The following is a 26,123-nucleotide window of genomic DNA, read 5'->3' on the forward strand; positions in this document are numbered from 1 at the left end:
CTGTCCTACTCAATTTTTCCTTACCGTACTTACTGGAAAATTATCCCACTTAATTCCCCCTCCTTTGGCTTCTTTTTAAAAACTATTTTCAATGTTCTCTAATTTGCTAACATATTAACTTTTATATATTCCAAAGGTCTAATTAGTAACTGTTTTCATAAACTTAAAATAAAAAACAAAGCAATGTTTGACAAATATAGTACCTGACAGAGGATGTTCTTGGTCCATGATCTCTGGAATCCATAACCCAACCAACATGACACTCTAGAGGGGGATTTGTACTATGCCTTGTTTTTCTCTTTCTTGGACTCTAAAGAAAAAGAAGTCAAACATTGCAATGATTTGAGTAGTGTGAACTTCACAAGTAAATTAAAACCCTCTGACTATAAACTAGCTCAAACATTTTCATACTGTGGATGACACATTATGAAATCACATGAAGTCACAAAACTCAAACATCTCACATACAAGTTGCAAAACTTAAAAGGTCTTTTGCCTGGTTTCAACACAAGGATTAAAGGAAATACAACTTAGTATGATTCTTCATTATACCTTCTGATCAACTTTAATTACACCACCAAATTGGAAAGAAGTTATTCCTTAACCTGAGAAAACATCAATCACTATGGTGAAATATCATTTTTAAATGAATTTTTACAACCTAAATCATATATTTTAAAAAATGTGATAGAAACTAAAACATCTCATTTTGTAATGTTAAAGGATACAAAATGCAGGCTTTATATTCCTGGTTGTTTTGTGTACCTTTACATCAATAGCTTTTGGTTCTTTAACAACAGGATAAAATCTTGGTGTTTTGTTTGGATCTTGTAACCTGGGTGTTCGAGGTGTTTTAGGTGACCTTGCAGGATAAACTCTAGGAGATTCTGGAACTGCTGTGGGTAATGAAAGGGCCATTGTTGCTGAAGGTATTTCTGAAACATCAAACAGCTTCTGAGCTAATTCATCACTCAAATCTGCAAAATAAAAATCTTGTTAAAAGTTACTTAGATGATAAGAAAATATTTTACTTGAGAGCAAGGGTAATTCTGAAATTTTATACTCTCAAAAGATTTTTTTCCTCAGAAACATTTCAAATATATAAGAATAAAAAATAAACACTTGTCTGTACATCACCTAGCCTTACCAAGTTTTAATTTTGCTATATCTGTTTGACTTTTTTAAAAAGAAAAGTAAGCAGAAGCCCACTGTATAACCTTCCCCAATCCCATTTTGCTTTTCCTCATCAGAGACAACCAGGCTCTCGAATTTGGTACTTTTATCTATAATTATATACATATATGTAATACCATTATTTGCATAATTAGCTTTACATAAGTGACATCATACTATATGTACCATTTTGCAAGTTTTTGCAGTCATATCTTGTTTGATACTTGATTATTCAAGTTCTACTCATATAGCTTTGGTTCATTCATTTTCACTGCAGAATATTATGCTGTTATACAAATATATCAAAATTTATACATTCTCCTGAAGATGCACATTTATGTTATTTCCAGATTTTTGGTATAATCAACGATGCTACAGAGAACATTGTTAAATATTTCTCTCTGTATAGGTGTGAGCATGTCTCTAGGGTTTATATGTAAAAAAGAAATGTTTACTAAAACGGCACATGCATCTTTATTTTGAGAGAGAGAGAGAGAGAGAGGAAGGAGGGAGGGAGGAAGAGAAAGAGAGAGAGAGACAGGGAGAGAGAGAGAGAGAAAGGGAGGGAAGGACAGAGAAAGAGAGAGGGACAGACAGAATCCCAAGCAAGCTCCATGCCATCAGCATGGAGCCCGAGGTGGGGCTCAGTCTCATGAACTGTGAGATCATGACCTGAGCCAAAATCAAGAGTAGGAGGCTTAGGGGCACTTGTACCCCAATGTTTACAGCAGCACTTTCAACAATAGCCAAATTATGGAAAGAGCCTAAATGTCCATCAACTGATGAATTGATAAAGAAATTGTGGTTTATATACTCAATGGAATACTACTTCGCAATGAGAAAGAATGAAATATGGCCTTTTGTAGCAATGTGGATGGAACTGGAGAGTGTTATCCTAAGTGAAATAAGTCATACAGAGAAAGACAGATACCATATGTTTTCACTCTTATGTGGATCCTGAGAAACTTAACAGAAGACCATGGGGGAGGGGAAGGAAAAAAAAGGGAGGGAGCCAAACCATAAGAGACTTAAAAACTGAGAATAAACTGAGGGGTGATTGGGGGTGGAGGGAGGGGAAAGTGGGTGATGGGCATTGAGGGGGTGGAGGGAGGGGAAAGTGGGTGATGGGCACCTGTTGGGATGAGCACTGGGTGTTGTACGGAAACCAATTTGACAATAAATTTCATATTAAGAAAAAAAAAAAAAAAAGACTAGGAGGCTTAACTGACTAAGCCACCCAGGCATCCTGGCACATGCATCTTCTGATTTACTAAGTACTGATTGCCAAAGTGCTTTCTATAATGGTTTCACCAATTTATATTCCCACCAGTAGCATGAAAAAGTCTCAGCAATTTAATATACTCGTCAAGACTGGTTTCGTTTAGACGTTTAAATATTTTTCCATCTCATGATATTTGAATGGTATTTGTATTTGGGGTTTTGTGTGTGTGGGGTTTTTGTGTGTGTGTGTGTGTGTGTGTGTGTGTGTGTGTGTGTGTGTGTGTATGTGTGTGTGTGTGTGTGTGTGTGTGTGTTTAATTTCAAGTTTTTATTTAAAATCTAGTTAGTTAACATATGGTAATATTGGTTACAGATGTAGAATTTAGTGACTCACTTCCATATAACATCCAGTGCTCATCACAAGTTGTACTCCTTAATATTCCATCATGCATTTAGCCCATCGCCCACCCACCTCCTTCCATCAACCCTTAGTTTGTTCTCTATAGTTAAGAGTTTCTTATGGTTTGCTTCCCTATTTTTCCCCTCTTCCTCTATGTTTATTACTGGTGAGGTTGAGCATATTTTCATATATATAGTCATCATTCACATTTCCCCTATCATGAGTTTACCACCATATCCTCAGACTATATTTCTATTGGGTTGTTTTACTTATTAGTTTGTGGAAATATTATGGTAAGATACTAATAGTAAGCAAGTAGAATGTAGACTGTTTCTGTATGGTTTTTCTTCAGACTTACCAACTTCTTTTGATTCATACAATGGATTTTTGTTTATCATTCAACAAATATTACCAAGTACCTGCTATATGCCAAGCACTATTCTAGAAACAAGGTTGTAAACTCAAAAGTGAACTTAACCACTCTATTACCTAATTTCCCCATTTCTTCTCCCAATCTGTTATCAGAATGATATAATGATATAATAATGATATTCGGCGGGGGGGGGGGGCAAATTAGGTCATTTCATGTCTCTACTTAAAATCCTCAGTGTTTCCCTTTTGCCTCTGGGAGAAGTCTAGTCTCTTTATCATGGCATATGAGACTTGACTGATTTTGACTTATCTATTGTCTTTCTCCACTTCAATTTTAGTGCCCCAGATAGGAACCTACTTGTTTCTATTTTCTTGCTTCTCACCTTTTCATATGCTTTTTCCTCTGTCTGAAAGTCCCTTTCCCTTATCTTTTTACACCAAATTGAATGCATATCCTTCCTTTAATACCCAGCACAGATGTTACTTTCCCTAGGAATCTATAGCACTTCTTGAATTTCTGCCAATAAAAATAATTCTCTTTTTTTTTTTTGGTGCCACCTTTACATTTCATCCATTTATTGTTCGATTTATTAAATTAAAATTTATTTTCTTATATATTATCTGATCAGATGCTAAGAACAAGTCCCAGTGCGTTCCTAAAAGCAAGGTCCATAATCTAATATTTGTATACCAGTGCCTAAAACAGTGCTAGGAAAAAAAATATATACCCAGCAAATGACCAATAAATTTAACTGAATTGTGTTAATACAGATTTTCCTTAGACCAAAAAGATAATGCAATCTCAAGGATAAAACTATGATTATACACTGAAAAATAGTTAAATCCAGCACCTCTGTAAAAGAAATATTTTAAAAAGATCTAGGAACATTAACAGTAAGCTTCCTAGCATCCAGATTATGGTCTCCAAATTCCATTTCCATTTCCCACTGATCTGGTCCTCTACAAGGAATAGAGTCTGTAGCATAAAGTATAATATGAGCCTGGGAAATCTTGAGTCAGAAAGCAATGAAATTAAAAAAGAAAAAAACTAGAATAGGTCATAAGGACACAGCAGCAAATTTCAGTGGCCCCACCAGTCAAAAATGAAGTACTTTGACCACTAAAAACAATGATTGAAACTGACTAAACATTTCAAATAAATAAGTTCTACAAGTTCAAAATGGTGCCTTAACATTTAATCACATTTGCAGGTTGCTAGGGCACCAAACTCATTATTCTAAAAACTAACTAAATGCAAAGAAAGAAACAAGCATTTATCCTTTCTTTCCTGGAAAAATTGAATTTCAAAGTATTCAAAGAGTTGATAAAAGAATATTCTTCTTTAAAGAATTCTAGGTATGGAACACAGGAATGAGAGAACTAGATGACTATTTGTAACTCTAATGAAATAGAGGATGTAGGGAATATTCATCAATGACTCTTAAAACCATTTTGTAAAATGTTGAAGGGAGATTCAGCACCAAAGACATGATCCCTGAAAGGAAGAACTGATAAGCTAGACATCACTGAAGTGAAAAAAACATCTGCCCTCCAAATGACACTGTCAAGATAATGAGAAGACAAGTCACAGATCAGAAGAAAATATTTGCAAAAGACACTTCTGATAAAGGACCGTTATCCAAAGTATATAAAGAACTCTTAAAACTCAAAAATAAGAAAACAAACAAACCAATTAAAAAATATGAACAGATACATTAATGAAGATATATATGGCAAATAAGCACAGGTAAAGATATTACACATCATGTCATCAGGGAAATGTAAATGGAAATCAAATACCATGACAACCCATGAGAATGGCCAAAGTCCAGAACACTGACAACACCAAATGCTAGCAAGGATATGGAGCAACAGGATCTCTTATTCATTGGTGGTGGGAATACAAAATGATACAGACACTCAGGAAGACAGTTTGGTAGCTTCATACAAAAGTAAACATATTCTTCCCATATGATCTAGCAATCACTCTCCTTGGTATATACTCAAAGGAACTGAAAATATGTCCACACAAAAACTTGCACATGGATGTGTATTATAGCTTTACTCATAATTGCCAAAACTTGAAACTAATGAAGATGTCCTTCAGTAGATGAAGGGATAAACCATGGTATATCCAAATAATGGAATATTATGCAGTGCTAAAAACATATGAGCTATCAAGTCAAGAAAAGACATGGAGGAAATTTAAATGCATATTATTAAGTGAGAGAAGCCAATGTGAAAAGCCTATATACTATAGGATTCCAACTATTCAAAATTCGAAACAGGAAAACTATGGAGACAGTTGAAAGATCAATGGTTACCAGAGGTTGGAGATATGGTGGGGGAAGCGTGAATAAGTAAAACACAGAGGATTTTTACTCTGTAGGATACTATAGTGATGGATACATGTCATTATACGTGTGTTAAAACCCACAGAACGTACAACACCAAGAGTGAAACCTAATGTAACGGGTAATTATGATGTGTTGGTGTAGGTTCAACTGTACAATTGTAACAAAGGTACCACTCTGATGTGGTATGCAGCTGTGAGGAAGCAGCATCCTGCCCCAGACTGGTGACGGTTATGTAAGCTGGGGACAGGGAGTAAATGAGAAATCTCTGTATCTTACTCTTAATTTTACTGTGACCCTAAAAGTGTTCTAAAAAAAAGTCTTTAGAAAAAAAATGTTCAAGAGAAACTTTATGATGAATGGACAAGGCCAATAACATCTAAACCCAATAATCAATCACAGCAGCAGTAAAAGACAGCCTAAAAGACAATATGATGTAATTGGAAGTAAATAGCTCCTCTAAGAAACAGTCTTGTCACCACAGAAATAAAAATGCGAATATACTAAATCTTCTACATCTAAATACTAGTTCATAAGGAATAGAAACAATAAGGAATGTACTGACTGATACCAAGACATAATCAGGTAAATCTGGATTATAAGAAATCTTATGACAAATTAACCAGTTTCTTCAACAAGTCATTGGTATGGAAAAACAAGAGAAGAGGAATGCTTATAGATTGGGAGAAACTTGGGGCGCCTGGGTGGCTCAGTCGGTTAAGCCTCCGACTTTGGCTCAGGTCATGATCTCGCAGTCTGCAAGTTCGAGCCCTGCAACAGGCTCTGTGCTGACAGCTCAGAGCCTGGAGCCTGCTTTGGATTCTGTGTCTCCCCCTCTCTCTGCCCCTCCCCTGCTCATGCTCTGTCTCTGTCAATAATAAATAAACTTAAAAAAAAAAAAAGATTAAGAGTAACTTAATTGTCCTATCGCTCAAATGCAATTATGTACTTTTTTTGGTCCTGATTCAAACAACCAGTTTGAAAAAGATATATATCAGATATCAGGGAAAACCAAACATAAACTGTGTAGCAGATGATATTAAAGAATTACTGCCAATTTATGTGAAATAATGGTATCATGAAAATTTATATATATACATACATATATGTTTGTGATGTAGAATAGCGTATTTACAGAAGATATTAATTTGAATGAAATGAGATTCAACATGAAATGCCAGAAACAGCTGGGGAACATACAGATGAAAAAGGAATGTCAAACTATTAACAATTGTTGAAATTAGGCAGGATAATTACACAGGGATTCATTAAACAGCTCTATTTTTTATCTGAACATTTCCATATTAAAAATTAAGTTTCATTTCAGTTTTATGTTTATTTTATTCCAAATTTAATTACATGTAAATTTTACCCACCAATAAGAGCAGATATATCAATTTTGTGAAGACAAAGACGAATATTTTGTTATCTCAAAAGAACCATTTTATAAAATTTTTATAGCAGATACCAATTTATAATATTTTGAGATAAAATTATCAAAATATGGTTAAGATAACTACAAGTACATAAAATATTTATAGTGGATATAAAAATTTTATTACTAGAAATATAACTAATTGTGGAGTAAGAATATATTAAAGTTGGCTTTTTATCAACTACAAGCCTAGGATGCTATATGAATATCATCTGGATATTTAACTTCTTAATCAAAATAATGGGACATCCTTGTACAAGAATGTTCAAAGTAGCATTTTTCATCACAGCAATATCTGGAAAAAATAAAAACATCAACTGTCGAATGGATAAGCAAAATGTAATAAGTCCATACTATAAAATATGACTTAATAAAAAGAAACAAAGTACCAATATAAGCAACAACATGGGTTAACCTCAAATATATTGTATTAGTTGAAAAAGCCAGACACATGACTATATGTCATATAGTTCAATTTATATGAAATTTCTAGGAAGTACAAAAACATACAGATAAAAAGCAGATCACTGGTTACCTCAGACTGAGGTTGAGTGTTGGAACTGACTGCAAATGATCATGAGGGAACTTTCTAGTGTGATGGAACTGTTCTAAAACTGAATTGTGGTGCTACTGCATAACTATACAAAGTCATCTGAACTCATGAAATAATACACAAATGGGTTAATTTTATGCTAAACAAAAGACCAGGCTATCTGCTCTTCAGGGAACCCCAACTGTGACTGTCTGTCATACAATTTCTGCTAAAAGTTTATCAAAGAAGACCGAAAACACAAAGGAGTAGGCTGAAGTCCTCTTCAGGGAGGAGGACTTCAGGGAGGACTAAGGAGAGAGGGCACAGGTGAGTAAGGAGCAGAAAGGGAGAGAGAATCCCACAAGGGGCAGAGAGAGAAAAGAGAGGAGGGGGGAGGGAGAGAGAGAGAGAGAAGCAGGGCTCACCCGAAGTGGGGCTCATGTTCACTCAAAGTGGGGCTTGAGCTCACCCGAGGTGGGACTTGTGCTCACAGGATGTGGGATTTGAACTCACGAATTGTGAGGTCATGACCTGAGACAATGTCAGATACTTAACTGACTGAGCCACCCAGGCGCCCAAGAAAGTATTTCTGACAGAAGGAAATGACCTAAGAAGGAAACCTGGAACATCACAGAAGAAGAGCAAAGAGAACGGTAAGAATCTTGATATACATATTCTTTCAAATTCTTTAAAACATACTTGATAGTTAAAAGTAAAAAATATATAACTTTGATGCGGTTTTCAATGAGTGAAGATAATAATATGACTATAGCACAAAGAAACCCATTGAAAACAATGTGGATGGAACTAGAGGGTATTATGCTAAGTGAAATTAGAGAAAGACAAATATCATATGACTTCACTCATATGTGGAATTTAAAATAAAAAACAGATGAACATAAGGGAAGGGAAGCAAAACTAATATAAAAACAGAGAGGGGGACAAAACATAAGAGACTCTTAAATACAGAGAACTGAGGGTTGTTGGAGGGGTTTTGAGTGGGGGGATGGGCTAAATGGGCAAGGGGCATTAAGGAGGACACTTGTTGGAATGAACACTGGGTGTTATAGGGGATGAATCACTGGAATCTACTCCTGAAATCATTATTGCTGCTCACTAACCTGGATGTAAATTAAAAAAAAAAAAAAAATGCTAGTCAGTGTATCTTGAAGTTTAAAAGAAATAATTTATGTCAACCGAAAAACATGGTGGGTAGGGCAGTAATGTTAATTGAAAAATGTTTTCTAAAGCACTGGAATCAGCAAACAACAGAATTACAGTCAAAGAGTTTAGAAAAATGTCTAGATCATATATCAACTGATCCAATCCAGTAAGGAAACCATCTATAGTTCTAGATTTTAGATAGATAAATTAGAAAGCCATAATGCTTTCCTTCAAAATGTGTCTTGGTGTTATGGGTGGAACAGGTGATGGGGATTAAACAGTACACTTATCATGATGAGAACTGAGGAATGCATAGAATTGTTGAACCACTATATTGTACAATTGAAACTAATAGAACACTGTATGTTAACATACCAGAAGTAAAATTTAAACTTAAAAAAAAAGGTGGGGGGGGTGAATTCCTCTTTCCCCCCTCTTTTTCTTCTATTCAGGCCCTCAATGGATTGGATAATGCTTACTCACATTGGAGAAGGCAATTTACTTTACTAAGCCAATTCAAATACTAATCTCATCCAGAAATAGCACCTCACTGATAAACCCAGAAATATTTAACCAAATATTTGGGCATCCTCTGATCCAACTGACACATAAAATTAACATCACAAAGGATAATACACAAAAATCAATCATATTTCTATATAATAGCAATAAACAATTGAAACGTTAAGATTGTAAAGCACCATTTACAATAGGACCAAACCATAAAATACTTAAGGATATGGCTAACAAAATATGCACAAAATACACCCAAAACCACAAAACAGTGAAGAACAAAAAATACTTAAGTGGAGAAGCATACCATATTCATGGATTAGAAGATTCAATATTATTAAAACATTAGCTCTTCTCAGACTAATCTGTAGATTCAATGCGGTTCCAATCAAAATACCAGCAGCAATTTTTTACAGAAACCAATAAGCTATCTCCATAATTTATATGAAAAAGCAAAGAAACTAGACTACCCAAAACAATTTCTTAAAAAGTTATAAGACATATACTGATTTTAAGAGTACAGTTATCAAGTTGTGCTGGTGGCAAAGATATAAACGTAGAGATAAGATGAACAGAAGACAGACTCCCAAATTAGATCTATATACATATAGTTAATTAGCTTTTGACAAAAATGAAAAGGCAATTCAATAGAGAAAGAATAGATTTTCCAACAAATGGTGCTGAAATTGTTTGGTATCCATATCCATACTTACATCATACGCCAAAAAGAAAAAAAAAATCAAAAGTCAAAATTGAATAGACATCTGAATTATATAAAAACTAAAAATATAAAGCTTCAAACATAAAAATCTTGTGACTTTAGACAAATTTAGACAAAGAATTCTTACACAGACACCAAAAGCACATTCATATAATTAAAAAAATGAAAAACTGCGCATCATTAAAAATAAGAACAACTGCTTTTCAAAAGGCACTCCTAAAAAAATGAAAAGATAAGCCCCAAATTGGGAGATGTGTGCAAATTACATATGTACTTGTAAAAAGGGACTTGGATCCAGACTAGAGAACTCCCAAAGCTCTATAAGAAAACAACTGAATGTATAGTCCAATAAAAAATTAAAAACATAAATTAAAAAATAAAAAAGCAACTCAAGAAACATCAAAAAATTTGAGTATATACTTCACATATATACTGATGGCAAATTAGTACATGAAAAGATGCTCAACACTGTTAGTCACAATGAGATACTGCTACATATCTATAGGAATGACAAATTAAAATAACAACAACAACAATAACAACAACAAATTAACAATACCAGGTGCTAATGAGGATGTGGAGCAACTGGAACCATCATGGATTGTTGGTAGGAGTACAAAATGACAGAGCCACTTTGGAAAACAGGCATTTCTTAAACATACACTTACCATAAGACCCAGCAATCCCACTCCTAAGTATTTACCCAGGTGAAATGAAAACTTACATTCACATAAAAATTTGTAAGCAAATATGGATATCAGCTTTATTCATAATCACCAAAAATTAAAAAACAACCTACGTGTCCTTCAACTAACTGCTTACATCCAATGAAACAGAATACTACTTACTAATAAAAAGGAACAGCACACAAAAATATGAATTTCAAATGCATTATGCTAAATGAAAGATGCCAGACTCAAAAGGCTATATTCTATATGATTTTATTTATATATATTCTGGTAAAAGCTCAAATCTAGGGGTAGAAACTAGAAAATAGGCTGCCAAAAAAGCTAGGCATGGGGTTGACTACAAAGAGGCATGGGAGAATCTGTGGAGTGTAATGGAATTGTGCTTCAAGTAGGTAGCATCTACTTAACTGTGTGCACCTGTCAAAATTCCCAAAACTGTACATACAAAGTATGAAACTTGCTGAATATAAATTATACTTAATTTGTTAAAAAGGAAATAAAAAAGATAACTCTGGATCCTTGTAACGTGGTCAGAATGAAAGAAGGGTGGCAGGATAGGAGCTATTAAAATTAACCAATGGGAAAATGATGGTAGTTTTTACCAGGTGACAGAAGTAGAGAAGGTGAAAAGTGGTTAGGTTCTGCATATATTTTAAGGGGTAATGGATAGAATCTGCCAATGAATAAGATACAGAGGTTTAATAAGAAAGATCAAGGATGACACCAAGATTTTTTTTTTTTACCTGTACCACTACAAAATGGAGTTAATATTTTTACCAAGATGTGGAAATCTGGGAAAAGTCCTTGGAAAAGGGTTGAAAATTCAGACCTGGGTAGGATTTTGGACATATGAAATTTGACATGTTTATAAAATATCCAAGTGAAACTCTTGACTACACAGTTGGATATTTATATGGACTATAGGATAGAGGTCTTATCTATACATACAAATTTGACACTCATTAGTATAATTGATGCTATTTAAAACCGTGGGACTAAATACTGAGGAGTCATTGAGGATAAGAAAGAAATGTGAAGTCTGAGCCCTAAATCTCCCAAAGCTTGGGGAAATGGGGAAGAACTAGCAAAAAGACTCCATGAAGTCGAAAGAAAGCTAAGTAAATAGTGCCTAGGGAGAAGAATGTGTTTCAAGACAGAACATAATTGATCCAATGTTGATGTTAGATAAGATGAGGATTGATTTGATTCCTCTTTAACATGGAGAGATCTGGAGGCACTATCAAAAGCTGATTTAGTGTATGAGGAGCAGAGGGCTGTTTAGATCAGGTATATGGGATAAACAGGAAGATAATTATTGAAGACAGTAAAAACAAACACCTTTCTTATACCTTAAATTCTATTTTATAGTGGCAATAGCAGGTCTTTTATTAATATCATTATTTTACAGCATTTCCCACCCTTTAAACCTTTCAAGCTTTCCATATACTCTACTCAGGATAAAGCTGAATTTTCTTTAAATCCATCCATAATTATTTTTCTTTAAAAAAATTTTTCCCCAATATTTATTTCTGAGACAGAGAGAGAGAGAGAGAGAGAGAGAGAGAGAGAGAGAGAGAGAGAAACCGAGTGTGAGTGGGGGAGGGGCAGACAGCGAGGGAGACACAGAATCCAGAGCAGGCTCCAGGCTCTGAGCTGTCAGCACAGAGCCTGTTGCAGGGCTCGAACCCACGAACCGCGAGATCATGACCTAAGCTGAAGTCGGATGCTCAACCGACTGAGCCACCCAGGTGCCCTGTAATTATTTTTCAAACTGAAAGTTAATCTATTCAACTTTTTTTTTTAATCATAGCAATATTGGATTGATTCTATCTTCTTAATTTTGGCTAAATTTTATTTTTTGTTCCTATTCTTTAAAATTGGAAGTTATGGCACATAAAGATCAGTGAATGTATATATAAATTTTAAAACAGAGATGATTTATAAACTGAGAACAAGAAATTAAGTATGGAAAAATTCTAGCTTTCCAAGAACACTGTATTCAAAAAAACCTTTGTGTAAATATCTGAGATTTAAAGTGTTTACTCACTTATAACCTAGGAAGGCAAAGTTTTAAAGAAACAAGAGTTGATACCCACACACCCACCAACCAGATCAACACATACTCCAGATGTAGGCAAGCCTATGTGCAGACCTTCCAAATGGGATTCTCCCCTTCTCTCAGGAGTAAACCACTATATTAAATTTTTGTATTAACAATTCCTCTTGCTATTCATAGATTCTTTGTGCTATGCATGTACCCATGAATTTTATATTTTATATGATATTAGATTCAGTGAACTCCTTTGTGACTAGTTTATTTTATATATCTTCTATTTCTAAGATTAACCATTTTGTCACATGTAGCCTTAGTTCTTTCATTTTCCACTGCTGTATATTTTTCATCTCTATGAATATATCACATCTTATAATCTACCAGAAATGGGTATTTTCATTTGTATTTTTTCTATTATGAACAATGTTACTATAAATGTTCTTTCGGTAAACATCTGCAAGAATTTCTCTTGAAGTGAAACTGTTGGCATATAATATGGTATATCATTGTGGTTTTAATTGTCAAATTTCAACAAAGGAAAGAGGAGAGCATCTTTATTTTATTTTATTTTATTATTATTTATTTAATATAAAATTTATTGTCAAATTGGTTTCCATACAACACCCAGTGCTCATCCCAACAGGTGCCCTCCTCAATACCCATCACCCACCCACCCCTCTCTCCCACCCCCCATAAACCCTCAGCTTGTTCTCAGTTTTTAGGAGTCTCTTATGTTTTGGCTCCCTCCCTCTCTAACCATTTTTTTTTCCTTCTCCTCCCCCATGGTTTTCTGTTAAGTTTCTCAGGATCCACATAGGAGTGAAAACATATGGAATCTGTCCTTCTCTGTATGACTTATTTCACTTAGCATAACACTCTCCAGTTCCATCCAAGTTGCTACAAAAGGCCATATTTCATTCTTTCTCATTGCCACATAGTATTCCATTGTGTATATAAACCACAATTTCTTGATCCATTCATCCGTTGATGGACATTTAGGCTCTTTCCATAATTCAGCTATTGTTGAGAGCATCTTTTCATATTTACTGACTATTTCATTTTCCTCTATATGAATTTCACTTAATGTTTCTTTTACTATTTTTATACTTATGTTAACCTTTTTTCATGTTTCATGAAACATGTTCACATTCCACATACTTAATGAAATACTGTAAGAACATAAATTTTTTTAAGTATGAAGTTTTTTAAGGATAAAGTATAAAGTAATATTATTTTAAAATATTCCACATACATACAGTATTAGTGGAATACTGTAAGAATTAAATTTTTTTCAGTATAAATTTTTTAAGTGTAAAGTAATATTATTATTCTAAAACTGTTTTATCAAAGGATAGACAAATACATAAATAATTCTGCTACTGTGGTTAGGAACAATTTTTTTTCACTTAAGTAAAAAGTGTACAAATACAAAATCAAATCAAAACCTTTTAATTAAAACAAATTTAATTTAAAACAAATTAAAATTAAAGCCTTTAATCCTAAAGTTGAACAGAAAATGTCAACACGGATTTATAATGTATTTTTCTTAAAAAAAAAAAATTCCAAGCTCTAGAAATAATAACCAACTCAGTAACAACTCAGGTACTGACAAAACTTATCATCATGCCAGCTGGCAAAGAAAGTTAGTGGTCCAACTCCACTATCACAGAAGAAAGCAACAAAAGGTGGATTTGGAGCTAAAAGCCAATAAACCGGTAAGTGGTAAAAGTATCAGTAAGAATAATTATAATAGAGTGAAACCTATCTAAATGCATTTATGAAGTCGTAATAATAATTTAAAAACAAAATTAAAAAAAGAAAAACAAAACAAAACAAAGCTCATTGGTGACCAATGAAAAGATGTTAGGGAACCAGCTCATTATTTTGAAAAACAGAGAAGGGAAAAAATTGAGCATTTATTCTTTTTCCTGTAAGAACTCTATCTCAGGATAAATATAGAGATATATAGAGATATAAAGAGAAAGGGGATTTCTCTTTATGGAAATATCCTATCTACCAAATTTAAGAAGCAATGATACAAACAGGATCCTCACCATTTTTCAGCCCCCTGTGACATAAAAGCAATGATTATAAATGGCTACTAAGGCCACAAAAAGAGAGACAACTGAACATTATGCACCTCCTGATAGAAGTATTCAATAATTACCTATGATATATTCCTGCAAAATTTTAAACCTCAATCTGATCAAGCCTCTGTATCAAAATAACAATTATAGAAAATTCAGGACCAGAAAACAGGTTGAATGAAACCATGGAGATGCAATGAACAAAATCCAGAATGTAAGAAATTCTATACAACAACCCAGTTCCTTCAACAATAAGCTGCAAGGAAAAAAAAAGTTACTATGAACCTATAGATTAAAAGAGACATATCAACCTTTGGAATGTTCAAAATTACATGGATACTGTTTAAAGTGATGAATGAGGAAATATAGATATTTGATATTAAGGAATTAATGTTAATTTTAGATGATAATGGAATATGCTATTTATGTGTTAAAAGAGAGAGTTCTTTTTAAGGACACATACATAAATATGTAGGAATGAAAAAAATATGAATAATTATTAGAAGTTTGCTTCAAAATAATCCAGTGCAAGTAAAGAGGATGAGTGGAGCTGAGATGAAATGAAATTGGATTTGAAATTAAGTAGCAAATGGGTACATGGGGGTTTCATTACATTATACAATTTGTTCTATTTTGGCATATATTTGAAACTTCTCAAAAGTTTTTCTTTAACCTGCCTTCATGAAAGACTATAATAAAATCACTTAAACTTGCCTAAAAATGCCAGATTCAATTTATGTATCTCCCAAATGTATTTATATGGTCACACTAAGCTAAGGCTTTAGGACAAATGAATGATGTTAGTATATTTTAAGGAATTAGAGAGTCAGTGAAAAGTTTTATTTCTAAAAGAGAAACATTCCCAATAATCTCAAACCAAATGAGACACAAAAAGAACAAACCAATTCTGCCTGCTTTTCAGTGTCTGAGTTTGAGCAGGAACTGGTATAATAGATGACTCCTAGATCACCTTGCAATTATCTGCCTGTTCACTAAGAGTAAGGTGGGATTCCAACTTTGTCCATTTACTACAAGGCTGTCTTACCAAATTTATGATGTGTACTTTCAAGTCTCGAAAATCTTTTGAAATTCACCAAAGGATAAACAAAAGTTGAGTTTTAAAATTCTAGTCTTTTATGAAATACCTACATTTTTTCCACAGATTAAAAAAAAAGGAAAACTTTTGTAACAAATTAGAACTGCTTTAATACTATTCAGAAACTATTACACACAAAAGCAGATTTACATACCTTGCCTGGACTGTGAAGGTGCTACAGGAACTTCTTGGTTTGGCTCAAAAGGAAGTTCAGGTGTTAGGTTTTCAAACTGCTCTTTACTAATGAGATTTAGCTTCTTAAAGTTCTCAACTTCTTGCTGAAGTAGAATGGAGGAATCTAATTACTAAACTGGCTAATAGAGTAGCCAACAAACAATAATTGATACCAACCTCAAAAAATGAGTTTAACTACAACAGAATAAAAAAGATGTTCTAATAAAGAATCTAGCATTATACTTAATAACAATATTCAGAATCTAAGAGGCACAGAGAACCCAAAAATATTCTGAATATTTTATAATTAAAATACATTGTAAGAGCATACACTCTAATCATTATTTGTTGAGCATTTATACACAAGACTGCTAGGGTATTAAAGAGATTACAAGTAATCTATGTTCCCTACCCTTAAGGAATTTACAAGTTAGATGGAAAGAAAGAAATGTACACATAAAAACTAGTAATATTAGCAGCATATGAAAAATGATAATATTTGGTGTAAGAATTGACATCATCAGAAAGTATCACAGAAAAGATGGGGAAAGAATGAGAATTTAGAGAAGGGGTAAAGCATTCTAAAGCAGGTAATGTGAGCAAAGAACTTGGAATAAGCAGTCATTTATTAGAAAATAATTCAGTTACTGAGAAAATTTGTGTAGAATCAGCGACAAAAAGGCCTAATATGGAAATGGGAACAGGCTACTAGAAGACCTTTTATACCAGGCCAAGAAGTTTTCATTTCCTTTTCTGGTAATGGGAAACACATGATGAAAGACAGATAGATGGCCCTGGAGGTTCATTTCCAAACCCCACTTATAAGGTTAGCAGCAAGGAGGCTCAAAGTTTTTTGAGCTTTGTCAAAGGAAGAACAGGCTATCCCCGACCCTTGGGCTCCTGAAGCTTCCCCTTTCTAATAACGGTTACATAGTCACTTAGATGTTCTCAGCCCTGCCCTATATATAGAGAGAGGATAGAGTGGAGGCCAGTGGAGGCCAGTAAGGTCATTTGGCCATGGTACATGAAGACAATTCATGCCTGGTCTAAGCTGTAAAATAAAAAAAGAGTTTGAGAGACTGCTTGCACTCTACTACGTTTTGTAAGTTTCCTCCAATTAAACCCTTTATCACATCTACATCACTCAACAAGATCCAAAGAGGGTTTTAGCAGGTAAAGAACATAAAACTGTCAGATGGACCAAACTAAATATCATTACAAAATAGTCATAGTACCTTGCTCTTAATAGCTAACCAATCTTTCCCTTTTGCCTTCAAACATGAATAGTTGTCAGTGCACACCACTCATTAGATCCTGCTAGTCTTTTAAACTAGGATCTTGTTTTCATGAAAATGCCTTAAAGGATTGCCTCAGCTTTTGCCCTTATACCAATACTGCTTTCCCAAAAGTCTTCAATAAGCTCTTCAAGCTAATTCAGTCATTATTCCTCACTGTCCCCATCTTGCTACAGAGCTTACTACTTAAAAGAAAACATTTACTGTTATGATTATCATATGCCAGAGATGAATAATATAGTTCTATCCTGATGGGAACACAAGCAGTATGTTTCTGTTTTTAATTTTTTAAACTAATTCATTAAAGCATCACACATACATTTAAACATACACACACTAGAGAAGTGCATAAATCATAAGTATACATCTAAATGAGTAATCAAGAGTGAACAGACCTGTGTAACCACCATTCAGGTAAAGATATTACTAGCATCCTAGAAGTAACCTTCATACCCCTTCCTATAACTACCCTCTTCTTCTCCCTAAAGACAAGCAATATGCTGATTTCAGTACTATCGATTCATTTTGCCTGTTTTTGAACTTTATAAAAATGGAATTATAATGTATGGTTTCTTTTTTACATAAAATTATGTTTATGAGATTCATTTATAGTTTGTAACTCTACAGCAGAGGTCAACAAACTACAGCCCCCAAAGGCCAAATCTATTTTTGTTAAGTTTCTTTGGAACACAACCATACCCATTTGCTTATATATTGCATGTCTGTTTCATTGCTACAATTGCAAAGTTAAGTGGTAGTTGGCACAACATATGACCCATAAAGACTAAAATTATTTTCTGTATAGCTCTTCACACAAAAAATTTGCCTATCCCTGCTCTGTGGTATTCTATCATACGATCACACCATAATTTAAAAAAATCCATTCTACTGGGGCACCTGGGTGGCTCAGTTGGTTAAGCGTCCAACTTCAGCTCGGGTCATGATCTCATGGTTCGTGGGTTCAATCCCCCCATGGGGTTCCACACTGATAGTATAGAGACTGTTTGGGATTCTCTCTCTTCCTCTCTCTCTGCCCCTCCCCAACTCACACTTTCTCCCTCTCAAAATAAATAAAATTTAAGAAAAATCAATTTACTGTTGATGAGCATTCAGTTCCTTTACAGATTATAGCCATTACAAATAATGTTACTAAAAATATGTTTTTACAAAACACTTCTTTTGGTGACATAGACACATGTTTTATTGAATGTTTACTATGACTGGAATTGTTGAATAAGGTGGTATGCTTCAACGTTAGTAGAAAATGCCAAATACTTTTTCACAGTGGTTGTACCTATTTACATTACACTAGCAGTATATTGACCCTCCTATTACTCTATAGCCTCATCAAACACTTGATATTGTCAGTTTAAAAATATGTAGCCATTCTAAAAAAGGACCGAATTATGGGTATACACAACAACTTGGATGGACCCCAAGGGCATTATGATTAGAAAATATCAATCTCAGGGGCACCTGAGTGGCTGAGTCAGTTAAGCATCTGACTTCTGCTCAGGTCACGATCTTGCGGTTAGTGAGTTCGAGCCCCGCGTCGGGCTCTGCTGACAGCTCAGAGCCTGGAGCCTGCTTTGGATTCTGTGTATCTCTCTCTCTCTGCTCTTCCCCGGCTCATGCTCTCTCTCCCCTTCAAAAATAAATAAACTTAAAAAAAAATTTTTTTTTTAAATCAATCTCAAAAAGTCACATGCTCTATGATTCTATTATAGACAATTCTCAAAATGACAAAATTATAGAGATGAAGAACAGATTAGTGGTTACTAGGGGTTAGGAATAGTGGAGTGGAGGCACATGAACACGAGTCTAATAGCACAAGGGAGATCTGTGTGGTGATAAAATAGTTGTCATGAATGTGATAGTACTCACATGAGTCTACACGTGATAAAATGACATAACACTATACACACACATTTGTAAGAAATGTCAATTTCCTGGTTTTAACGTTGTTCTTCAATTATGTAAAATATAAATTTTGGAGAGAACTGGTCCAGTACACTAGACCTCTCTGTACTATTTTTCCAACTTCCTATAAATCTGTATCTCAAAACAAAAATTCAAAAACTTTAAATATGTAGCCACTCTGCTAAATCTATGTGTAATCTCACTGTGGTCTTAATTTGCATCTATCTAATTACTATAATGCTAAAAACCCTTAATATATTTTATTTGGATAGCCTCTTTTGTGAGGTGGCTAGTCAATTCTATTACTCATTTTTCTATATATTTCTTTCATTTATTGATTTTTAAGAGCTCTTTATAAAATGTTGTAAATGTTTTCTTTCACTCTGTGGAAAGAGGAACTTGCCTTTTCACTTTTTTATGGTGTCTTCTGGTGAAAAAAAGTTATTTTTAATGTAGTATATTTTGTAAGTTATTTCCTTTTGTAATTTCCTGTTTAAGAAATCTTTCCCCTTTTTAAAGATGCTGTATATCTTACCTTTATAATTTTTCATCTGAATATTAAATTAACATATCCTATTGTTAAAAAGTTTGGGAAGCATGAGGGAATAAAAACAAATAGCAAAGCACATACACAGAAATCTTTCCCTACTGAAATACCATATAGTATCTTATCTTCTAGAAATTTTATTATTTTGCCTTTCATATTTAGAATTGTAATATATCTAGAATTGATTCTTTGTGTATGGTACAAGGTCCATGTGCACTTGAAAAAAATGTGTATTCTACAGATGTTGCTGCAGTATTTCACTTATGTCAATTAAGCAGTTTCTTAACTGCACTGTTTGCCTTTTCTACAACCTGATATTTTTTTATCTTGCTACATCTTGCACCTTTCTTGATAAGAAAGGTGTTTCAAAATCTCCCACTGTGATTATAAATTTATCTTTTTGTACCCGTCAATTTTTGTCTTATGTATTTTGATGCTATGTTATTAGGTGCATACAAACTTAGAACTATTGTATTTTCTGGGACAACTAAACTATTCATAGTTATGACCCTTTTTATATTGAATTATTTTTTTAAGGTTTATTTGTTTTGAGAGAGAAAGAGAGCATGAACTGGGGAGGGGCAGAAAGCGAGAGGGAGATGGGGTGCCTGGGTGGCTCAGTAGGTTAAGCATCCAATTTCAGCTCAGGTCATGATCTCACAGTTCGTGGGTTTGAGCCCCGCATCAGGCTCTATGCTAACAGCTCAGAGCCTGGAGCCTGCTTTGGATTCTGTGTCTCCCTCTCTCTTTTCCCCATCCCCACTCACACTCTGTCTCCCTCTCTCTCTCAAAAATAAACATTAAAAAAGAGAGAGAGAAAGAAAGAGAGAGGGAGAGAGAATCTCAAGCAGGCTTCATGCCAATAGTGACCCCACAAACGGTAAGATCATGACCTGGGCAGAAATCAAGAGCCAGTCACCCAACCAACTGAGCCACCCAGGTACCCCTAATATATCTTTTTGCCCTAAAAATCCACTTAGACTTACACCAGCTTTGTTTAGTGTCAATATCTATTTAAATCCACAAACGTATTATTGCTCTTCATTCTTTTGTGTATCTTCAAGCTTCTTTCTAGAATCATTTTCAAAATCTTTTGACTAGATCTCCTATGCCTAAAAAACTCCATTTAATATTTTCTTTAAAGCAGATCTGAAAATAAACTCTCTTGGTTTTGATGTGTCTGAAATTATGTTACCTTCATTTTCTTTTTCATTCTTTTAATGTTTTTTTTTATTTTTTTTAATTTTTGGGAGAGACAGAGCATGAGCAGGGTAGGGGCAGAGAGAGAGGAAGACACAGAATCCCAAGCAGGCTCCAGGCTCTGAGCTGTCAGCCCAGAGCCTAACGTGGGGCTTGAACTCATGAACCATGAGATCATGACCTGAACCGAAGTCAGACGCTTTACCAACTGAGCCACCTAGGTGCCCCATGCTACCTTCATTTTTAAACAGATTCACTGAGATATAGTTCATATACCACAAAATGTACTTATTTTAAGTGTACAATTCAATGATTTACCTTTAGTTCCCTTTTAGTATTGTGATTATATCATCCCATTATCTCCTGGATTCCATTACTTCTGCTGAGTAGTTCTAAGTCTTATTTTTTAAAATCTGTAGCTTTTTAAGTAATCTTTTTTCTCTGGCTTTTGTTTTCAGCAGTTTTACAATGATGGCCTTCATGTGGTTTTCCTTGAATTTATATTCTTTGTGGAGTTCTTAGGACTTCTTAAATTATCCCTCATTAGTTTTGATAAAATGTCAACCATAATCTCTTCAATTATTATTTCTGCTTTCTCTTCTCTCCTCTGAGAAGCCAACAGAGTATATGTTAGACCTTTTGACTGTATCTCCTATGTCTTTTATACTCTTTTCTGTATTTTCCATCTTTTTGTTCGAGACTTCACTCTGGAGTCTTTTGACCTATCTTCTACTTTAGTAATTCTGAGTTTACCTCTACTGTTAAGCCAATTCACTGCACTCAGTTATTATATTTTTCATTACTGGAATGTCTATTTGGTTCTTTTTTTCTTTTTTTCTTTTTTTTTTAAATATTTGAGGTGGGGACAGTGGGGGGAGGGACAGAGAGACAGTGAGACACAGAATCCAAAGCAGACTCCAGGCTCTGAGCTGTCAGCAGAGCATGACGTGGGGCTGGAACTCACCAACTGTGAGATCATGACCTAAGCAGAAAGTCGGAGGCTAAACCGAGCCACCCAGGCACCCCTCTACTTGGTTCTTTTTTTAAAGTTTCTAGTTCTCTGCTTAAATTCTCCATCTTTGGGGTTTTTTAAATAATATTAACAATAGCTAACTTAAGACCTGTCTGATAGTTATCTGAATCTTTATGGGTCTATTTTTTGTTGGTTTTTTTTTTTCTATCACATCATCTTGTCTTCTTATATGCCTGATTTTTTTGAGAGGCAGACATTATTAAAAATCTGAGGTCTAGAATGCTATTTTCCTCCAGAAAGGATTTGTTTGCTTCAGTCAAATGGCTAGACACATCAGAATATTGGCTCAATAAAAGATTAAAATTATTAGAAGCTGATCCTACTGATAGCAGATCTTTTCCAGTTCACCCTAATTTCTGAAAAGTAGCCCTTTAGAGTTCCCAAAGCCTAAAAGGTTTGCTAGAGGTCCCCCTCTGGTTTCTGAATTCCAATTTCTGTCACCCTAGTCCCACAAGTTGTGTGTGTGTATGTTTAATCTCTTTTCAGCTTCTCAGTTGCTTCTTCTGGAACTGACAGATGACTCTAGGGAAATGCAGACCCTGATGGCAGTCTTCTTTAGATTTCCTTCTTCCAGACTTTGACCACACAATTCTTTCTACACTGTTAGTTCTACTGTGCCTTCACAAAGATTTTAAAAAAAAAAAAAACCAACTTTCCTAGTTCTCAGCAGGAAGACTCATGAACTACCCAATCTGCAACTAAATTTTTGGTTTTTTTTACAAGTTTACACCTTGCCTTGCTCAAAAAGGGGATAAGAAATATTTATAAACAAATTTATTACATTTCAGTGTAAGTTAAAGATAGGCACATATGAGGCACAAAGGTAGAAAAGTCATTTTTCTGGAGTCAATAACAATAAAAGCTATCAAAGATTTTTTCCAAGGGAGTAATATTTGAATTAGGTTTTGCAAGCTAAAGGATGAAAGAGAGTTTGGCAAGCAAACCATATGAAAAGATATTTTAGGCAGAAGGAACACATGCAACTTGGTATTAACGGAGTATAAATTTTAAATCAGAAAGCAGTGTCACAATGAAGACTGATGGGTATGTAGGAACCAAACCATTAAATATTATTTGCCAAGGAATTTGAATTTTATCTTGGGCAGGGGAGAAGCACTGAATAAATAGCATTAAGAAGAAATACAGAAATGGTCAAATGTATAGTTTAGAAATTTGAGGGATACATTCTTTTCCTTGGGATCATTTACTTTGAAAATCATGTAAGCCTGAAACTGTCTGTACCATCATTGCAACCTCACGGAGAAAGCCTGACTGAAAATGAGGCTAACATAGAGGAAAAGTACACCAAAGATAGGAGTACAGAAATGCAAAGTCAGTGTTTGAAGTTTCATATAAAGACTTGCCTGTAAGCAAGCACTGTTTCTTGGATTTATAGTAAATTCCCTTACTTGCTAGGAAGTAAAGGAAGAAAGGAGAAAGGAAGGAGGAAGACTACTCTGACAAGAGGAAAACTAGAAAGAGAATAAACTAGAGCCAAGAACCAAGTATACAAACCACATGGAGAGATGATTCAGGCTAGAACCAATGTAAGACAGTAGGAATTAATAGGAAAGGACAGATAGGATGTAGTGACAAACTGCATGTTAGGAGTTAGAAGTTAATAAAGAGTCCTGAGGCATCCAACCAAAATCAGGAAATATAGGAAACAAATTTGGGATAAGTCCCTTTTTTTAAAAATGGAGACAGAATATATATAAATGAGATGCCTGTGGAAGAAGACAGACAGCTGGAAAATCCAATAGACTAGTTATATACTGCTAGATCCCCACAAAGACACTGGAAAGTCATTAGCATACAATTAATGATAAAGACCTGGGACCAGATTCTCTCACTTGCATACAAGATAATACAAGATAACAAAGTCATTAAGAGATCAAGGATAGAACCAGGAAGACCTGGTTAAGGTAGTGAAAAAAACAGACATCTAAGAAAAAAGAGAGGGGCAAAGCATCTTGTGTCATGAAGTATGAAAAGTGCTAAAGAGATGGGGATATATCAGTGGTACACGAGTCATCTTGAGAGAGGTCTAATCTGACCAGATTGGAGACATTTTGAACAACAAAATGAATAATGACAGGAATGAAAAGGCATCCATTCCAGAATCCACACTGACACTATAAATATATAAGTAAGTAAGTAAAATGGAGTGGAGAAGAAAGTTCTTTTTTTACAGAAGAATGCTAAATAATTAACATAAAGGGAATGGAGAAAAATTACCATCATATAATCACCAGAGTAATAATTAATTCAGGCAAAAATCATCAATGGAGGCTAAAACATTGAGTGAAGACTGCTGGGGAACACAGTTTCAAACTGTCACTCCAGAGATCACTTACAAATTACAAACAGAAAAAGGTACCTTTACAATGGTACACATCTTGAAAACCAAATGACCAATTCTAGAACTGACATCATTATGTTTCCTGAGGTAATGTAGTGAAGAATGTATAATATCACCTATGTAATATTTCTGCCAAAAAATTAAACTGAAACTAATCATATGGAAATACCAGGCAAACCTAAACTGAAGGACATTTTACAAAATTACTAATCTAGATGCTGCAAAATGTCAGTGTCATGAAAAAAAAAAAAAGGCTGAGGAACTTGTCTAAATGAAAGAACATTAAAATATAAAATTCTAAAAGCAATGTATAATCATTGGTTAGAGCTGGTTATCAAAAAAAAGTAAAGTAAAAAGAAGTTATAAAGGACATTAAGACAGTTGGGGAAATCTAAATACGCCCTATATATTAGATAATAACATTCTATCAATGCTAAACTTCCTGTGTTTGATAATTATGGTTATATAGGAGAATGCACTTGTTTTTAGGAAATACGGGATAATATATTTAATGGTAAAGTGGCATAATGTCTACAACTCTCAAATGGTTCAGAAAATGCAAATATATACATCTATAAATGTTTATATAGATACACAAAGTGATTGTGATAAGATGTTAATAACAACTGTTGAATCTAGGTGAAGGGTATACTTGTGTTCACTGTATTATTCTTGCAACTTTTCCAAAGGTTTGAAACACTCCAAAACAAAAGACTTAGAGGGAACAAAATACATATTTATATATATTACTGATACAGAAACATGTCTATAATATTTATAAAAAATAATACACTTTAATAAAATGTCTTTCAGACATTTACATTTCAGAAGTATACATTTATCTATAATTCATACTGGTGAGAATGAGAGAGGGAGTTGAAACAGGAAGGGAAGGGTTCTCCTCAGCCAAGTTTCTAGAAAGAACACTTGGTGCTTCAACTTTCTCACCTCTTATTTATATCAATATGAGTTGCAATCTCAATGCTGGAAGGGGGTGAACATTTAAGTAAAGTTTTTAAGGATGAATATGACCTTAGAAAAAGTAAGAAACCAACGTAAAGAAAAATTAAAGTTGAGACAGAATATGTCCCTTTGTAGATCATGATCCCAGAAACCATTTACTTTCTTGTCTTCTTCAAGTAAAACTATACATAACTACATCTATTTTTTTTCTCCTAGTAACTACTAGTGGACATTCTTTTCTCTTTTGTTTTCCTCTTCTGTTTTTCTGTGCCTTAAAAGTTCAATCATTTTCCCAGTTTTAGTTCTCCCTTCTATACTAAATACTAAAATCTACATCTGAGGCTTTCTTATCATCGCTAGTATTTAGAGAGAGGATAAAAGACATTTTACATAAATACAAAACATGACATCAACACATTTCCAAATCTGATCTCAATATTGTTTCCTCCCAGTTTTTATTTGTTAAGTGTTTCTATTTCTATCACACCAGTACTATGACTCGTTTCTTTAATATCTCTGCCCTTGAGGCACCTGGGTGGCTCAGTCGGTTGAGCATCCGACTTCAGCTCAGGTCATGGTCTCCCGGTCTGTGAGTTTGAGCCCTGCTTTGGGCTCTGTGCTGACAGCTCAGAGCCTGGAGCCTGCTTGGGATTCTATGTTTCCCTCTCTCTCTCTGCCCCTCCCTGCTCATGCTCTGTCTCTGTCAAAAATAAACATTAAAAAAATTTTTTTTTTTAAATCTCTGCCCAATTTGGCATTTTTTTTCATTCTCATAAAGGCTAGAACATAATCAGTTGTTAATGAATGTGTGTTGAAAAG

The 26,123-nt window shown here is 34.3% G+C and overlaps 1 protein-coding gene and 1 long non-coding RNA gene across 11 annotated transcripts in view; one reads left to right on the plus strand and one right to left on the minus strand.

Moving 5' to 3' along the window:
- The window catches only part of LARP1B (La ribonucleoprotein 1B), a 128,215-nt gene that overhangs the window by 26,952 nt on the left and 75,140 nt on the right, over positions 1 to 26,123 (minus strand). For 6 of the 10 annotated variants that reach the window (XM_042983923.1, XM_042983924.1, XM_042983920.1 and 3 more), the window contains 3 exons: positions 15,965 to 16,088; positions 766 to 977; positions 204 to 310 (listed from right to left, as the gene is read on the minus strand). In XM_042983923.1, coding sequence (XP_042839857.1) covers positions 204 to 310; positions 766 to 977; positions 15,965 to 16,088 — 443 coding nt within the window. Of the gene's footprint in view, positions 1 to 203; positions 311 to 765; positions 978 to 15,964; positions 16,089 to 26,123 lie in introns of those variants that run through there. The other 4 variants (XM_042983921.1, XM_015541899.2, XM_015541901.2 and 1 more) reach the window with 3 other exon arrangements.
- Positions 8,086 to 26,123, plus strand: part of LOC122237958 — a 34,963-nt gene continuing 16,925 nt past the window's right edge. Inside the window, exon 1 of the long non-coding RNA XR_006216784.1 lies at positions 8,086 to 8,140. This is a non-coding gene — a long non-coding RNA (uncharacterized LOC122237958). The remainder of the gene's footprint in view (positions 8,141 to 26,123) is intronic.

The sequence above is a fragment of the Panthera tigris genome, chromosome B1, assembly GCF_018350195.1.
Source record: "Panthera tigris isolate Pti1 chromosome B1, P.tigris_Pti1_mat1.1, whole genome shotgun sequence".
Lineage (NCBI taxonomy): Eukaryota > Metazoa > Chordata > Mammalia > Carnivora > Felidae > Panthera > Panthera tigris.